Below are 19,282 nucleotides of genomic sequence, written 5' to 3'. Positions count from 1 at the left end.
TATGTTGAGGAAAATACAAAGGTGATGGGGGAATGATTACATCATTTTTCACCCACTATGCCACGTCAAACAAAGACCAACCATGTGTAAATCAACCCTGGTCCTGCTGCACTAGGAACAACCCAACCTGAATTGCCAGCTTGTAGCATGATTTGGAGCGTGATTTTGAAAATATTAGTAACTACAAATACTAGAAGTAATTGCATAATCAGAGTATTCATATCTTTCCCCTATTTCCTGGCTCCATCCTATTTACAATCTGTGGGAAGATACAACAGGGTGGCATAGAGAATTAAGGGAGTAGAAGAGTAGGCAGATTCTGACAGAGTTAGGTAAATTAATTTCCTGTTATGTTATGTTATGTTATGTTATGTTATGTTATGTTAATTTTGTCTTTTATAGCGCACGGCTACTCGGCAAGAGTGTCCCAGCGCTTTTATTGACAACCTGAAAAGACACACACAACACAAAGATAAAGAAAACGAAGTCAGCAGAATAGAAGAGGGAATCTAAAGGGCAAACAGTCAGGTTTTAAGGCCCTTCCTGAAGGCCAGCAAGTTCGAGGTACTGCGCAATGCCAAAGGCAGAGTGTTCCAAAGCTGTGGAGCCCGCAACCTAAAAGAACAGCCTCCGATGCGGGCCTTCTTCACACGAGGGACCGTGGCCAGGAACATCGATTCTGATCTCAGAGATCGTGCCGGCCGGTAAAAGGCAAGCCTCCTTTGAAGATATTTAGCCCCCAAGGTGTAGAGAGCCTTGTGTGCCAGGGTCAGGGCCTTAAAAACTATCCGCTTCCGGATTGGCAGCCAATGGAGAGACTGCAAAAGTCCGGAGACTCTGGCTTGCCTGTGAAGGCCGAAAATGGCTTGCGCGGCCGTGTTCTGGACCACCTGCATCCGTTGTAAGAGATACTCCGGCAGGCCAAGGTATAGGACGTTGGAGTAGTCCAATCTTGAGCCAATTAAGGCCTGTACCGTAGTCCTCCTATGATCCTCAGATAGCAGAGGAAGAAACTTCCGAAGCATCCTGAGGGGGCCAAAGCAGGTGCCAGTAAGGGCAAGGATCTGAGATCTTAAGGTCAAATCTTGATCCCCAGGTTCTTAGCCACCTGTGATGATCACACTGGGAGGGACATATCAGCGGGCCACTCTTCCTGCCAATCTGGGTCAGATTGGCAACCGAAGAAGAGTACCTCAGATTTATCTGAGTTGCACCTGAGGCTGTTCAGCTGGAGCCATTTAAAGACAGCCCCAAGGCACTCACGGATACTCTCTCCATCAAAGTCCTCTCCTTTCCCGCAGGTAAAGAGGAGCTGGGTATCGTCGGCATAGGTTACGATCTGGGCCCCAAAAGACTCAGCCAATGCCGCCAGAGGGGTCATGAAGATGTTAAATAGAGTCGGGCTCAACACAGAGCCCTGCTGGACTCCGACTCCCAAAGGCGGCATCTCGGCAGAACTAAATGCGGCCCAGACCGTTTGTCGACGGCCAGCCAGAAACGATCTAAACCAGCTAAGCACCGTCCCCCTCAGACCGATCTCATAAAGTCTGACGAGTAAACCCTCGTGGGGGACGGTGTCAAAGGCCGCCGACAAATCAAGCATTACCAGTATGGCTCTGCCACCCGAATCCAGTGCCTCCTTGATGGCTTCAGACATCTCCAGAAGCGCCGTCTCGGTACTAAGGTTAGGGCGGAAACCCGATTGAGTGGAATGAAGCAGATCGTAAGATTCTAAAAAATTAGAAAGCACAATATGCACATGCTTCTCCAAGATTTTGTCCAGCGCAGGAAGTAGAGAAATAGGCCTATAATTGGCCAAAACCTCGGGATCTAGACCAGGCTTTTTAAGGAGGGGAATAACCATTGCCTGCTTCCAGGCCTGTGGGACCACCCCCTGGCTCAAAGAGAGATTCAGGAGGGGATTCGCCAACAGATTAACAACTGCCGCCATCTTCGCCAGAAATTTGGCCGGACACGGTTCACGCGGCGAACCCGATTTAAGATTGGCCATAAGTGTCAATGACGAAGGAACTAAAAAGTCTGACAGGACTGACCCTAGAGGGACCGATGGAACTGGTCCGTCCACAGAACCAGGGGAGACTACAACCGGCCTCAATGGGAAAGAGTCCTGAATCAGCTTTATCTTAGTAGTAAAGAAGTTGGCGAGATCAGAAACCCACGCCTCCGTGGGGGCGGTCTGGATCACATTCGACCGTGGGGCCGTAAATTCCCTAACGATCGTGAAAATCTCCTTGCAGGAATTAGACGCAGCCTCAATCCTCCTAGCAAAATAACCTTTCTTCTCTAGGAGGCTATCCCGATGATAGGCTTTAACCATAGTTCTATAAGCGAGCATGGCGGCAGAGTCGTACTGAGCCTGCCAAGCCCTTTCAGCCACCTTGCATTGCCTGCGAGAGGCCAGCAGCGCTTCAGTGAACCAGGGGGCAGAGATCCGTTTAGATAGCGAACGAGGGGCCATTGCAGGGGCTAGATCATTCAGCCTGTCCACAAGCCACGCCTGCAGAGACTCCAGGTCCCTATCCAAATCCCCCGTGAGAGGGCAAGGATGATCGTAAGATGCCTGCGCCAACATTTCTGGGGTCACCCGATGATACGCCCTCAACGCTAATCCTTGCTCTCTAAGGGCAGTGCTCAAAAGCCTCTTTGTACCCAGTACATGAAAATTGACCAACCGATGGTCTGTCCAGAGGACCGGCAAAAGTGCCGTCACCTCTATGGGGGACGTGGAAAAGACCTGATCCAAAGTGTGGCCTTTATCATGCGTTGGTTCAGAGAGATAGGGGACCAGGCCCAGGGGGGCCGTAATATCGGACAATTTGATCGCATCTGGGTCCAAGCCCTCATCCATGTGGAAATTGAAGTCCCCCGCCAGGATACAATGATCAGCTCTCAGGACTAGCGCTGACATAACAGACTGAAGCTCATCGAAGAAAGAACCAGCCGGGCCGGGGGGCCTGTAAACTAACAGCCCTTTCACAGATTGATGCAGCGCCAATGATATGGAGAAAGCAAGGGATTCAGACCCTGTGATAGCCTCCGTTGGGATAATTGAGCAGGCGACAGATTTATTCACTACGAGTGCTACACCTCCACCCCTCCCTTCCAATCTATCTTGCCTATAAACATTGTATTCTGGGGGAAATGCTACGGCGATATCGGGATTAGATGAGACTCCCAACCAGGTCTCTGTCAGCATCAGACACAACGGCTTTTCCGTGGTCAGGAGATCAAAAAGCTCCTGAGCATGACTGCGCACTGATCTGGTGTTTAAAAGCAGGCAGAGATGCTTCACACTGTCCGACTCCCGATTAGATAACGTAGATGGGGTATTGCCTGGCGACCAGCCGCAGCCCGGGCATCTCCTCTTACCCCTATAACGGCCTGGAAACACTTTATAGCAAGCACATGATACCTTTTGTAGGGACTGCAGCTCTGCAGATGTATAACAAACCATAATGACACTAGATGAGGTTAGTCCATTTGAGCCAGCCCCCCCCCGTCACTCCAGTCACCTCCGGGACGCTGAGGGGCGCAGACGGGCTGGACTCTGGCGTGACTCTGGCGTCACTACGGCGGAAGGCTGCGCGCAAACGCTGCGCGTAGAATGGCTGCTTTATATGCAGGTCAGCGTGTCCTTGCGACAGCTGGTCTGCTACCCCCAAATGGCCAGGCGTGCAAAAAGACTCACCCAAGATGGCGGCCAAACCTAAGGTGAAACAGGGACCTGTAAAGCGCGGTGAGAGTACAATTATAGTGCAGGCGAGGGAACAAAGCACCAGCTAAAAACAAGGTAAATGAAAAATAAATGAACACAAATAGAAAAACCGGAATTTAAAAAAACGCTATCGCGTTAATGAATAGCTCGCCCTGCAGCGCGCTATGGTGTTATAATGTCGGGTCAGGCGTCCGAGGGAGGAACAAACAGAGCAGCCCGCCTAGAATGCCCCCTTATATGCAGGTCAGCGTGTCCTTGCGACAGCTGCTCTGCTACCCCCAAATGGCCAGGCGTGCAAAAAGACTCACCCAAGATGGCAGCCAAACCTAAGGTGAAACAGGGACCCGCAAAGCGCGGTGAGAGTACAATTATAGTGCAGGCGAGGGAACAAAGCACCAGCTAAAAACAAGGTAAATGAAAAATAAATGACACAAATAGAAAAACGGGAATTTAAAAAAACGCTATCGCGTTAATGAATAGCTCGCCCTGCAGCGCGCTATGGTGTTATAATGTCGGGTCAGGCGTCCGAAGGAGGAACAAGCAGAGCAGCCCTAAGACATGTATTTGCCAAAATGCACATCATCTCGTTAAAAACCATACTGTCTGCAGAATTCTTTCACTAAAGTTACAAGTAAACTTTTGTAATGCATAGCATGGCCCACAAGGAGCATTGGTGTTTCCCTTATTTAGCCTTTCCTCCAAGCTGCCAATTTCAAGACTCCCAAGTAGGTCAGAGCAGGCTTTTACCTTCACCCCTGTTGATGGGGTGTCACCATATTTAAAAATCTGCGCTTGCCTGCCTGATCCTCCCAGTTCCATACTCCCAGTCTTCTTAAACTCTCAGTCTCACTATTGCATGGGATTGTACTCACAATCTCCACAAACTTGCCCTTGATGCCTGTACATGCAGTGCCCCACAAATCTGGGCCACATCTTCACCATCCTGTCCTAGGTCACTGTTCATCAACCAATGCTCTGTCAGGTATCATTCCATGCCCTTGTCCTTTCACACACCATACTGCCACCTCACTCACCTGAACGAGGAATCCAAACTCCAAAGTTGGAATGTTCTTGCAGTGTCCGCTCACCTACAAGAACACAAAGAAGCATGGATAATGTGTCACAGAAAAGGAAAGGGTAGTTGTCAAATCTCATTTGCTACGTAGAAACTACCATATTTCACTAATTCATGGATTCCAGTAAGCGACTCACGTAAGACAGCTTTCATGAGATAAAACCAACTAACTGCTTAACAAACAAAATGTAGGACCTGTTAGGGTAAAATATAAAATAAACTCACCAGTAAAAGGTAAAAAATGGAATGCAGTGAAATATAAAACAGAACAATCTGAGAGTGAGTGCTTCAGGATCATGGGCTCATGGGGCTCCTGACCTACAATAAATTGGGTGCTGCAAGTTGGAGGTAAGTGCGATGTAAGAGCTATGGTGTTAAATCCATAATGCCTCATTATATTACCTGGAGTTAAGGTTTGAGGTTCATTGGAAGAACTGCACGTGGAGCGTCACGAATCAACAGAAGGCGAAGTTTCAGTGAGACAAGATCAATGTGATAAGCATGAGTGTTGTTTCAGTCTATGTAGTAGTGGTGGGAAGATGCTTTAGATGACAACACATAGATCTGTTTGAACTGCCCAAGGAGCAGGGTCTGCTGCATAACAGGAGCTGAAGGATATCTGGATAGTTGTGTTTTGTCTCAAAAATATCATGAGGTACTAAACGTCAGGTTAAACTACATTAGTGACAATGTACGGTGTATGCTTTCAGGTCAGTCAATTCAACTTTATTCTGCAAAATCGCCATAAAAGTTCAGCACGACATAGTATAACAATTCTATTAGATAGAAAATTCCTATTGCAACATTTAGAATCCACCCTCAGTGTCAGTGGTCAACAAAGAGGCATAACATCCTAAAAACATTCTCTAAAAGTCAAAATCCTTGCAACAATACAACTTAAAACTATGTTCTCATACATTAATGACTACCAGTTCTTAAGTAGAAACGCCATACCTTTTCCTCACTTTAAAGAATATTTAATGAAACTAATCACAGCGCTACAAACTTCGGGTGATCTCAGTTGTTGCAAATAGATCGATCCCATCTTATGGGTTCTAATGTTAGCATTTCGAAGGATAGGCACTAAAAAGTGTGATCGCCGTGAGGAATACATCGTGAAAAATAGCACAAAGTGAGCGCAGCTTTGATGTGACTGGTTGTCACAGGGACACATTGGAAGAGATGGAAACCATGCTCCTTCCTGGGGGAATGCTCCTGAAAAATGTAAGTGCCAAGATCCAGATTAGTTAGATATGATCTGTATTTCAAATTTTGGGTAAATGCTACATAAAATTACAAATCTATCTAGAAAAAGACATCTAGAAAAAGAGCTTTGAGTTGAGTTGCAAGATTGCAGGTTAGAGAAAAGCTCTGGGAGTCCCATTCTCACAAAGGCGTCTTTATCATAGGCACACCAGGGTACTCTAATCATTTTATCCAGGGCCAAGCAGTCTTTTGAAACCGATCTTGAAAAGCCCAATTCTGGTATTTGCCAGATCTTAAGCTATAAGGGAGCCAGGCTTAAAGTGCCCTCTATACAATTCATCCCAACCTCAGCATGGCAGATGGATGTCGAAGTGCTTGGGGAAAGGAGTTTCCATGGGAAACCATTTTCGATGTTTTGAAATAATTCTGGGTTGGAATAACCCCCTACTCCCCCTCCATAAAACCACACCGAAATACATTTAGCCTTATAAAGAAGTAGCAGCTCCCTGTGAGGCTTTGGGCCCAAGTTAGCAACAAAACCAAAAACAGCCTCCACAACTCTAGAGAACTGTTGCACTCTCAGTGTCAATAAAAGCCCCCACTTAAGACGAATCTATGGGGATTCCTAAATAATTTACATTTTCAACTTTAACAACTGAAAACCAGTCTATGGCATGAGCTTTTGTCTTTATATGTTCAGGGCCACTAATCAGAGTAAAGGTTTTAGAATGATTCACTTTCAGATTTACATTTTTTATGAAAGCACAGAAAGCTTCCATCAAGATTTGCAGACCATTTGCCTTCCTAGCAATCATAACTGCGTTGTCTGCATATAATAAGGTAGGAATGGAACATTTTATACTTTTGGGTCACCCGTCGCGTCTTTCATGTCAATTGGCCACATGCTACAATGAGCAGATATAAACAAAGCCATAACTCCTTTATGGAGTGAACATACCCAAGGTGATGAAGTCAGTAACAAAGTTTATTATTTAACATAAAAGCATGTATTTCCATTTCTGAAAATTTTGCGGGCGCTGCAAACTTATAAGCATGGCAGGTTAGAGGCCCTTTCAATTCATTTTTCTTCATTTTCCAATTAAACAACAAACATGTTAGACACTGTCACTTTGATTCCATTACATTTGAATCACGTGCTAACAGAATCAATACAAATCTCTCCACTTGCCTCCTTCCTTCTAGCTCTGAGACCGGTTGAATGTCTTACACTTCACCTTCGAGTCTTCATTAGCAATTTTATAGTTCAACAAGTCATACTTTCAGGGGTGTCAAACTTTTTTTCATCAGCCTGATCCCTTCCAAGGCCCACTTCCACCATCTACATCGGTAGATCATCTATTGGGTAAAAAAGTGAGAACCAAGCCGTCCAGAGGGACTGGACCTCACCCTCTCTGTTATTTCCACACTAGGATGAACATTTAATCACTGAGCCTGAGCCCTCTGAAGTTTCTTTGCCTGCAAAAGATGCATCATTGGTGGTCTTGATACTGCAAAGAGGGCAAAAGAGGACCATCCTGTGCTATACACATCAAGATAACTAGAATAAAAATAAATTTCTGCCTTTTAATTCAAGTGGTGTTAAGGTGTACATTTAGTAGCACCAATTGGCCAAGACTTCACATGCTGCCATGTCTAAAAAGAGTGTAAGATTGGTTAACCTACACTGATTTGATATTCTAGCCTTACGGTCACCCCTGTGAAATCTACCTAGATCTCTTCCAAGGTTGCGGGAGGTCTTAGTTGCTGCATATATCTACGACATTATAAAGGCCCTATTTCCACTGAGACAACTTGTGAAACTATAATCTGCAGTAAATCACATGTATACATTAAGCAGCAATATAGTATCTGAATGAAATTCAGATGCTGCCAGGCAGCAACACTCTTTGACCCAAACTATGGGCAGATGTACAAAGCACTGGATACAAAATACTGGACGCAATATTTTGCGACCAGTGCTATTTTACTAACTAAACTCAGTACGAATTGGTCGGTTCTCAAAATTCTGATTCCATGTAGGTTACAGTCGACCTAATTTATTAATATTATTGTAGTAGGTTGCAAATTTCGACCCACTAGGAATCGCAGTCATTACATGGATGGTGGCCGGCTGAGGTCAGCAGACCACCATGTTGTGACTGCTTTTAAATAAAGCAGTTTTTAAAAAATGCTCCCCATTTTTCCTAAAGGAAACCAAGAAGCGTTTTTAAAAAAAATGAAAAGTTTAATTACCATTTATACCACTGCCTACTCTTAAGAAACTGTTTTTGTCAATATTCACATAGTGGAAGGTGTCTCTTGGGGACCACTTCCTGTTTGCGAAGTGGTTACCATACAAGTTTGTAGTCTGTAAAGTATTAATGTTTCCCCATTCTGATTAGGTATTTGGTGGGACGCCCTAAACATGGCCCTTCTACATACCGAATTGGTATTTGGTCACAAACTAAAATTGCGGTACAGCAACATGATACTGAATCTCAATTTATGTTTCATACATGACAAAAAAAGCCTTTTTGCAGTCGCAAAAGTACCCAACTCTGCAATTTGGACCTTCTGAGATCGCAAAACTGTTTTATACATCTGGCCTTAAGTCCCTAAGCCTGGATTCTGGCCCACAAAGCAAATCAATGCATTGACAAGATTCCTGTGTACCCTCTCTGATCTTTAAATCCCTGAAAAATTGCATTTATTTGGTAGGTGTTCTCTAACTGAAAAAAAGAGATGTGTAAAACAAACAACAAAAGTTACTCAACTTGATTATTGCCACAACAAACAAAACAATTAACAGGTCTTATGAAAAATGTAAATTCATTTAGAATGTCAGTGTGGATTGGGCATGAAGGGAAAGTTACATAACTTGATGATGTGAATAAAACAGTATCACTAGAAATAAGAATGGCAGTATAAATATAATAATAGGTGTCATTAATGTTGGTAATAGTAGATATGTAATGGATTGTTTCTTTCCTTAGGCCTTAGAGTTCACTTAAGCCAATGATTGTCTAATGGTTTGCTGCAAATAAAGTGCCAAGGAGTTGTAAAATGCATGGAGCTGCTAAAAAACTGATTATTTTTACTATTTACCAAAATAATAAGCAATTGGTATGGACTAGGAGCAGAGTTTCATCCTGGAATATGGTACTTGAAATTAGGAGTCTAGAGGTTTGGAGTATTGGTCGATGGACAATGGTTAAAGTCTTGACAATTGTTTTTCTCCAGATGGGAAGCCAGTATGGGTTTCAAAGCAAAGAATGATATGGTTATTCCTATATAGGCCCAGAATCAGTCTAGAAGCATTGCTGTGGACCAACTGCAACCAATGTAAAAGTTTTGTGGAGAAAGCAAAATTAATGTAATCAAAGATGGTCAGTCGTGATTAGATTATGCATCCAAAGAAAAGTCAGATAATAAACCGCCTGAAATCATCCAGTCCTGCATTTGTCAGAAAACATCTATGAGACTAGAGCAACATCCGATACGGCGGCCAAAGTGGATTCAGAAAAGCCAGAGCTAGCAATCGAATCTAAGGGCACAGGGAGACTGGCACACTAGTCAATGGTATTTGGCAACGGTATTGGGCAGGTCAAGTGGGACTCCAACTAAGGCACTTCTGGGGTAGTGTAGAAAGACACTGCAGGCACAGAAAAAATTCCAGGCAGGAGAATAGTCAGGATAAGAAGCCATGCCCCCTAAATACCTTTGAATGGCAACAACGGTTGGTAGGTTACTATCGCTATACTCAGTTCGCACCCAGCTTGTGTCTTACACTATCTTGCATTCCTGCGTTTTCTTTGTTGCTTGTTTTCTCTCCTTCTGTAGGCTATTTACTGACCCTGTGCTCCAGAAGAAATGTCTTCCTTCTTGAACCCCTCATTGGCAGCATCTGCCAAGCTGCTTTTGTCCAATCTGAGTTTGTTTCAACGTTGTAAATTCCCTGTTCAGTTCTCTGTCTGTCTGTAGGTAATAGAAGACTGGTTGCAGCAACTTCCAATACTATTACAGGTAGGACCCCATTTCTATAAATTATGTCTACCTAACCAGAACCTGTATATGATATCTTTATGACAAATTGTCTTCCTTATTTCACCAGAACCCATGGTGTTGATGAACCCCGTATTCAGGGGAGAGTGGGATTCCCATCTGCTGTTCGGAGTCACCCGTGGTCTATCTTTGAACCAGACACAGCATCGATTAAATCACCTTCTCCATAAAGGAAGCACCCACATGAGAAGAAACTGTGTTTCTGTGGGATTGAGCTTTAGAACATTTTGACTGCCATTCAACCCCTGCTGATCACTGTAAGCTGATAAGTGAAAGGAGGGACAATAAATGTATGAAATATAATGGCTAGATGTGATTTCAGCCAGTCTAGGACTAGTATAGGATTCAGTTATGTTTGTGAGATGGGCATCGTTGATGATGTCAATGGCAGTCAGCAGGGATCAACCGGACGGTGTAGGTGTTCCTAAACCAGTAAGATCAAAAGCTCTTTGCTGTTTCTAGCCCAAATTTCCACTTGATGAGAAATCAATAAGGTATTTTTTTTATCTGCTAACACCAGCAGCTTGCCCATTAAAAGCAGATCTAGTAATCTACCTAAAAAAGGCAATAAAGATATAGATATGACTGTAGTTATTGTCTGTCGATTGTTTGCACTTAATGACGGGTTCTTTATAGAAGCCTTAACCAAACCAGTCTTTCAGGATTATCAGTAACCAGAGTAATTCCAGGATCAGTAAAATACTCAGCGGCTCCATAAACCTTTGGGGGATCAATAGGAGAGCCCAAAGTCAGATCATTCATAATTAGGGAGCTTAGCTGGAATTCAGTTACAGGCTCAGAAATGGTCAGCTTGCGAAATCGGTGTTCAAAGTTCATTATTGAATTATTCATGTATGATTTCTAACCACACTCTTGTCCTTATTTTCTGCAAAATAGCAGGCGATGTCCTGATAAAGGTGATTTGTTTGTAAAGCGAAGGACTGACTAGCCTTGGGAGACTGTAGGCTCCGAACTGAACAGCTTGCGAAATCGTTGTTCAAAGTCCAACATGAAATGATTGAGGTGCAATATTTTCATGCATGGTGTCGAACCACATTTTTTACATTTTCACAAAGTAACATGTGATGTCCTCATAAAACTGATTTGATAGTAAAGGGAATAACTAACAATACATGGGGACTGTAGAGCTGCGATGATGTGGAACAGCTCCTTTGCCTTAGATTGTAAATTGTAAATTGCATCTAAGGTGATACAGGTGGTTCAGTGTCCAGAGCAATGAGTCTCTGCCATTCCTTTCATTCAGTCTACTTAAGTTTGACTAGCTCCTAAAGTCCTTTTAGGATGGGGCCCCAATGATTTTTTTTGCTCCTCAATTGGCCACATTTTATGAGATGTGTGACTGGAGCTTTTGTGCCATGTTCCAACAAAGACAGAACTACAGGTCAGGATCAAAGAGCACAGGCAGTGATGTCCGCAATATCCCAGTAGTTAAAATGTAGTAAAAGCCGTTAAAGCCAAATCCCAACCCCTGATCCAGATAGTCAGGAAGGAGTATAAGAGAACACTGGCACATGCAAAAAAAGAGTGGGAAGAGGCATACTGGTGTACTTTCAAAGAAGCAAGTCTTAAAAAAGACTCTAAATGTTTCTGGGATACAATCAGAGCCAGAAACAGGCCAGATAGCGACCTGATAACATGTAGTATCACAAGCCAGGCGTGGCCCAACCACTTTTCAAAGCTATATACCCGCCAAGATGTTCATACAACTCTTGATGCTTCCAACTATCCTGAGGGGGGTGAAGTGGTCCCAACTTCGTTCCCGCCAAATAGGGATATTCACCCCGAAGAATTTGACTTCACAATTAAAGAAGTGGAATATGCGATAAGTACCATCAGGCCCCAAAAAGCTGCTGGTCCGGATGGCATTCCTGGCAACCTTTTACGATCAGATATTCCGAAGTGGGGGAAAATGATTCACTGCCTACTTGTTGCCATCTGCAGGGGTGCCCCCATTCCCTCATCGTGGAAAGGGGCGGAGGTGGTCCCTATTTTTAAAAAAGGTGCCAGGGAAGATCCATCCAACTATAGACCCATTAGCCTGCTGGATATTAGTCAAAAAGTAGTTGGCAAAGTCTTGCTGGTCAGAATACTAGACTGGATAGAAGAAAACAAAATCCTTTCTGACTACCAGGCGGGCTTTAGAGTGGGTACTGGGACAATTGAACAAGCCTTTAGGTTAATGATGGTGTATTGGAAAGTTGTGGTTATAGGCAAGGGCAGTCTTTATCTCGCGTTTATCGATTTAAAGACTGCCTTTGACCTTGTACCGAGGGAAACCCTGTGGAGTGTGTTGGCTGATATGGGGTTGCCTCATTATATACTTTCACTACTTGTTAGGCTACATGAAAATAGCTTTGCCCAGATTAGGTGGGGCTCAGGAGGGGAAAAAACTAGCAGTATCTCGGTTGAGAGAGGGGTCCGCCAGGGATGTGTGTTAGCTCCCACCCTATTTTCCCTTTACATCAATGGGGTGGTTGAGCATCTTCGGGAACATCCTTCAGACGAACCATCCCTGGCTGGCGAACGTATACCTACCCTCCTCTTCGCGGATGATACGCTTTTAATATCGAAAACCCCAATAGGCCTCCAGAGGCTCCTGAATAACTTCCAATCCTTTTGTTCCAAACGGGGCCTGGTAATCAATACGAGCAAAACAAAATACCTTGTGCTGAATCCTCCGAAAAAGTCAGTACGCTCCCGTACCCTGAATGCAGAACCTTTGGAGAGGGTAGAAGTTTTTGACTATCTTGGTATTCGTCTATCACACAAAATGCAATGGACCTCACATTTAGATAAAATGCTACTAACCCACAAGAGGCTAACATGAGCCCTTTTGAAAGAACAACGCTCCTGTTTAATCAGACCAATAGCTGCTGTCCTCGAAATTTACTCAGCCAAAGGGGTTACTTCTGCTCTTTATGGGGCGGAACTATGGGGTTCATCTATCACCACTGACCTGCCAAGACCTGAGAAGAAATTCTGTAGAGCGATTATGTCACTCCCTCAGGGTACTCCTACGGTCCCATTAATGCTGGACCTAGGATGTCGCCCAATTGACGATCTTGCAAAATTCCGTCCACTCTTGCTATGGGCTCGCCTCTGGCGAGTGCAGGAACTCAGTAAGTACGCGCAAGGTCTTTCGGAAATTATGTCATCACCAGGGTGGCATAAAATCAAATGGTTGAAAGACATGAAAACATTGCTACTAAACTTGGGCCTTAAAGATGCGTGGGAAAATAGATCTTCCCCCCCAAAGGCAATACTTAAGAAACTTTATTGGAACTGGATCCTGCTCCAACGGAATACCAATACTTCTTTGGGTACACTCACCGAAGACTTTTTGAAATTTAAGGACCTACCAAAACGGGAACTATATTTAGATGTCATCGAAAAACCTTTCGATAGGGCCCTTTATTTCAAATTTAGAGCAGGAACTCTACCTTTGTATGCCTTCTCTTCACGATGGAAATCCCCTGCACAAACCACAGAGTTCTGCCCAGTATGTTTAGATAGACCAGAGACAGTGGCGCACTTTATGTTTGAATGCGGAGAGTATGCCTTGCCCAGGAGGATATGGCTTAAACACTTATGTCGCCAGCTGGGCACTAGGCGCCATATGGACGCAATACGCATACTAATGTCTGACAGTCGCACCACCTATGCCTGCGCCCTAGCGAAATTTTTATCATGGGCCTGGTCCATTAGAGCCAAAAGGCTAAAACGAATTGTTTAATCCTTTTTTAAATTAACCATGAAATGACTCTTTTTAAATCTTTTTTAGAAAAAATTGTTTGCATATACATTCTTGTTTCTTGTACATACCTGCCTTTGTTTTAATTGTACTTATGTATTTCATGTAAAGCTTTTATGATAACTTTTTTATTGAAATAAAGCCTTTTGACTTGACTTGACTTGTTAAAATGTAGTAAGTGCTGCAATTGTCTATAATATCCCCATAGTGGATGAACAAGGGAGGTGAACATCAGGATTATGATGGAAGGCCAAAGTAGTGGAGAAAATGCTTTCTTCGTGGGACAGTGCACTAAATGCAGATGCTGGCGGATGAGATTTTGCAGTAATGTCAAGCATCGAGCTTTCAGTAGTGGCACTGGTACCTGTGTCCTAGGGGCAGGAGGAGGCTGCGTACTCTGTGGATAGCCAAAGATCTCCACTTTGGGGTTCTTCATAGTGCAGGAAACGGACCGGTTCATCAGACGATTCCCCCGCAGGTCTGGTACACTTAGTTTGCTCTTCAGCATGGAGTCCTGGATGACAGGGAAACTGGGGGACCTACACAAGGGGAGCAGAAAAGCAGACAACAGTTAGGCGAGTCTTCACAGAAACTGAAGGGAGATTCTAATGAAAGGTGTGACACGGCCACACACATCTCAGAGAAAGAGATATAAAAAGGGACTTCAAGTTGGGAATGAATGGAAATGTGATACGTAGCTTGTGAAAAAGAAAGAAAAAAGCTGAAAGCACAGCCTTGCAGTGAGAGTTGAGAAGAGACAGACAGAACCTGAAGAGTGTCAGAGGTAGTAGTAGAGTGAGTTTTTTAAAATGAAGTGGAGAGACAGTTGAGGGAGCGTTCTCATTCGGAGAATGCAGGCAGATACAGAAAATATAACTATACTCTGGCACAGAGAGAAGAGAGGAATAAGGATAAGAAAACTGTGTCATTTTGGGACAGCCGTTAAAGCAAGAGAGAGCGAGAGAGAGAGAGAGACTGAGAGACAAAGAAAGAGAGAAAGGCGTGGAAGACAGTCCTCACTTTGGAATTGTGAGAAAGTGGCCCTGGTGTCCAGGGGAAGATCTTACTTCAGTATGGGGAAAGAAAAGAGGAAATTCTATTCGGAGAGGGGCTACGTTTGGTCATCATTATTAAAAATTGCAGTATGCTCTTTAAAAGCAGTGAGAAATACTCCGTTGATTCCCTCTTTTGAAAACTAATATGAAAACCACCCAAACGTGGTCAGCTCTGCCTAAATAGAAGTACTGCTGTTCAGCAAGATTAGCAGCTATATTAGCAGTAGGGCAGATGAGTGTGTTTTCTTGGTCAAATACCATCAGGTCCATGACACTAGAGAAAATATTGCATACAGCATGCGAATTACACACCATTAGTGCATGGTATACCTCGCTGTTAGCCCAATCTGTAGATCAGGAGGAAAAACACCAAGATCACCCAATGCAAATGCTATTTGCACTGGAGTTATTGTGCGCATGATTGTACTGTCCAAATCTATATTACCCCAGAAGGACGGAGTTTCTTTGGAGCCATTGCAGGAGAGATGGAACACGGATTGGAAACTATGTTTTTCCAATAAGCCTTCCTTTGCAAAATACAACGGAAATGAACAATCGCCTGTGTAATATGGAAATCTCTGGGGTCCTCAACCTATGCTGGTCCTTCTGGTCCACCACTGTCTACTCTTCCATCCCTGATGTGATGGTTTCCTCCTTTTTTTCTCATTTATTTGCCTTTCACCTCTTGGAACATTGAATCTCCTATAATCAGTTTTCAATTCTTAAGGAAACTACAATAACAAAAAATAAATAAGGAAAAAGACCAGTCTGCTGGTCAGCCTTTGCGTTATTGAGGAGAGTGAAGAGACAGGTCTGGAGACAGTCTTCCTTTTGTAATGAGGAATTAAAAACTAGCGCTGATGAAGAGTCGTCATTGTGTAACAGAGAATAGAACTGAGGGAAGGTTCTCCGGTTAGAGATAAGAACAAAAGTGGCCTATGGGTGATAGTCATCACTTTGCAATGCAAGCAACACATGAGATATTGCTGAGGGACAGCTCTTGCATCAGGATGGGCAAAGACAGAGGATGAGTTGAGGGTTGGGAGAAGGATAGAAAGAGAAACAGCGCAGCTGAGGGACAGCCATCACTTCAGAAACAGTGACATGCAGACACAGACTGAAAGAAACATAGTTTAGAAAAAGTCCTTGATTTCCAATGAGGAGAAAGATAGCTAGAGTAAAGCAAAGGGCTAACAAGGAGCCTTCCCTTCAAAATGAAGAAAAGAGACAGAGTTGAAGGAGAGGTCTTGCTTTGTAATGTGGAGATGGTTAAGTAGAGGGGGAAAAGAGCTAAGAGGAAATTCTCACTTTGGGATGGGGGAGAAGAGGTTGAGGCCAGCTCTGAACTTCTTGATGGTGCCACTCGCCTTGTACCAGCTGTGCCGCTTTTCTTGCTGGGTCTTCAAGACATCGTTGCTGAGATGTTTCCATTGCTGGGACGTGAACATGCCCAGGATCCTGTAGGTGAGAGGACAGATTACATTGTCTATCGGTTTAATGTACAGTTGAACAGATTATAGTCTAGAAAAGATTTATAAATGCTGTGTGTAAATTAGAAGAGAGATGAAACAAATAAGGCGCAGATCTTGACTGGGCCTGTGCGAAATTTATGCACATAACTATTCAAAATTACCTGAAATGCCGACTTAGCATTTTGCGCTATTCTTAGCGCGAAATACATCCTCATGTCAATTTTGCGCGCATGAATGAGAAAATCGCAAATGACCCGAATAACAGCTGCTCACCTTCTGTTTGTTAACTGCTGTTCCTGTGCTACTGAGATAGCTTTTTTTTTACCTGAACGACATCTCAATTAAGCAATGACACGTAATAGCGTAATCTCTGGCATTTTGCATAACCCAGATTCTTAAAATTACCCAAGATTATGCTACATAATTGAGATTTTTCCCGGGTCTAGTCTTAACCAGGGAGTGCTAAGGAGGAAAACGAGGGAAGACAGACTGCACTGAGTTCCTGACAAAGAGCAGTGTGCATTGCGTGAGGTGCCTAAAAAAGGGGGGGGAAAGCAGGTGGATGCGTAGAGCAGAACGGATTCCAGGATAGTGGTGCTCTGGGAAAGGGATTACCTTGCAATGCAGTGCTCTATAAATAGGTAATGAAGGAGTCTTTAGCAGGCGTAAATACGCAGAGCGAGGAGCGCCTAGGTTGGAATATGTCAACAGCAACAGGCTTTATACAAGGGACTAGACCTGGGCAACAATGGGCTGCAATTATACCACCTTGAGAGAGGCAAGCAGAAGTGGATGCCCTTAATAGGACACTTGATAGGGGAATGACAGGCTAAATGCGAAGGGAGAGTCTAAAAGGACAGGAAAATCAAGAGAGATCATTTTGAAAGGGCAGAAAAGCAAACGTGTATGGTGTTCACTGCATCCCAGGAACGAGGTGCAGTGACCAGACAAAAAAAACAACTGTGTGTAGACCATGACGACGACAACAGACCAAGGGAAATGGAATTGGAGAAGGGAACTGCCCAGAAGCAGAGGTCAGATGACGAAAGAAGTGCACTGAGTAGAGGGCAGGCAGGAGTGGGTGTCCTCACCAAGGCACACATTGGGGGAAAGATGCAGTAAGTAGGATCTACCAGTGAGGATGAGGTATCTGGAGTATGGGATGGGCCAGAGGAGCAGTGTCCTGATTTACAGATAGCTAGTAGAAGGGTACCAAGAGCAGGGTGCAAATCACAAGAGCCATGCAGCGAATAGGAGACAGCACTAGCAATTAGAGCACTAAGTTGAGAAACAGTAAGTTGAGGATTGACATAAGAAGGGTACATGCTAGAAGTTTTTTAGGGGGCAGGTCATAACTGGGGGGTGTTTAGAAGTGGGCACACATTGCTTGAGATGCAGTCGCTTTCTACAGCAGTGAGGGATAATTAGCAGAGAACACTCAAAGGGAAGGGCTGAAGATTTACAAGAGGTAAAAGGAATAGAGAGTGAGACAGGGCAGGAGCAGCTCAATACGTTTAAGACAGCCTCCCAAATACTGTCATCAAGAATTGTAATTTGGGGCCCTCATCGGCAGCATAAGCAAGAGAGCACAGGTTCTAGACTAGAGCAGGGGAATCCTAAACTAGACTGGCAAGGCGAGAAGATTGCCAGAGCTCATTCCTTAGCTCTATGTCCATAGGTTCTTCTATAAACCATTATGCTGTGCATGCCTTCCAAGTTAAGCCATAGTGGTGACATCAACATCTACTGTACTTTATTCACTACTGTGGCATCACAGTACCTAGAAGAAACTGAATCATCTCCTCAAGAGGCTTCTTCCTGACTCGGCAGGGCCTTCACACACCATGTGGAACAGTGGATGCTGATCCACCACCATGCTCTGCTCTCCAGACCCGAGGGAAGTGATGGAAAGGCGGTAGATGATCCACTATCAACCCTGCCTTCACCCGACACTCCCAAATCAGATCACCAAAGACCCAAGGGAAGAGGGAAGGTCAGCCCCCTCATGGGGAATGTTGGAAGACTTACCTCTGTCATGACTGCACAGACCTGCAAGAAGCAGTTATCTGTCATGCTCTCCTGTCGCTGTCCGACAAAGTTGATGCTGATCACATTGCCTGCCTCCGCTCATTTCACAGGTCAAAAGCAGGGCACTAAGAAGCCATTTAGTAATTGTTAATGGGCCGAATCGCTATTTTGGCCTGTTAAGAAATGCTAAATGGTCTTCGGATGTACAAAAGGCCAATCCGGTCGCAATTTGCGATTCCTAAAACACATTTACGGGCATTCAGGCAATGCTATTGCGATCGACTTGAAGACGATGGTAACTATGTGCAAAATTAAAAAATGCATTTAAAAATGCATTTATTAATGTGACATGCAGGGCAAATAGGCACCTAGGGCATATGTGCACTTACGGGTGCACTAGGAAATTCGGGATGCCTTCAGGGGGGCCATAAGCAAACCATTTCCCATTTTGTCCATAGGCGGGAATGCAATGTCATTTCCTATTTGTGATTGCCTAATAGCGATTCCTACTTTGTAGAAATCGCTATTAGGAAATAACAAATTTAGTACATATCCTTTTGCATTTCTTAAATAGCGAATCCACCAGAGTCGCTATTAAAGAAATGCAAACAGGAAGCTTTGTAAATCTGGGCCTAAATGAGGGGATCAAAGGACCAGGGGAGTTTGGCAGGATATCAGGTATACTTTTAATAATGTTGAAGAGGATTCATGATAAGCGCAGGAGGCGGTAGGGGAAGGTGGCAGAATGCCAGCTACCTTTTGTACTGGGTCAGGGAATGGCTGAGGCTACGACTCAGAGGTCAGATTTGCTTGCGGGAGAGATAGATTTTGTGCGAGTCCCGCATGAATTCAATAGTCCTGCACTACTGGTTCAGG

At 44.1% G+C, this 19,282-nt stretch overlaps 1 protein-coding gene across 4 annotated transcripts in view; it reads right to left on the bottom strand.

Moving 5' to 3' along the window:
• Positions 1–19,282, bottom strand: part of PARP6 (poly(ADP-ribose) polymerase family member 6) — a 332,536-nt gene that overhangs the window by 183,224 nt on the left and 130,030 nt on the right. For all 4 annotated transcript variants that reach the window (XM_086959240.1, XM_086959241.1, XM_086959238.1 and 1 more), the window contains exons 8-10: positions 16,215–16,364; positions 14,216–14,390; positions 4,771–4,824 (exon numbers count right to left, since the gene is read on the bottom strand). In XM_086959240.1, the coding sequence (XP_086815366.1) occupies positions 4,771–4,824; positions 14,216–14,390; positions 16,215–16,364 (379 nt within the window). The remainder of the gene's footprint in view (positions 1–4,770; positions 4,825–14,215; positions 14,391–16,214; positions 16,365–19,282) is intronic.

Source organism: Lissotriton vulgaris, chromosome 2_2 (genome assembly GCF_964263255.1).
Source record: "Lissotriton vulgaris chromosome 2_2, aLisVul1.2, whole genome shotgun sequence".
In the NCBI taxonomy this organism is placed as follows: domain Eukaryota; kingdom Metazoa; phylum Chordata; class Amphibia; order Caudata; family Salamandridae; genus Lissotriton; species Lissotriton vulgaris.
Note: the sequence above shows the minus strand (reverse complement) of the source record. Positions and strands in the feature narration are given on the sequence as shown.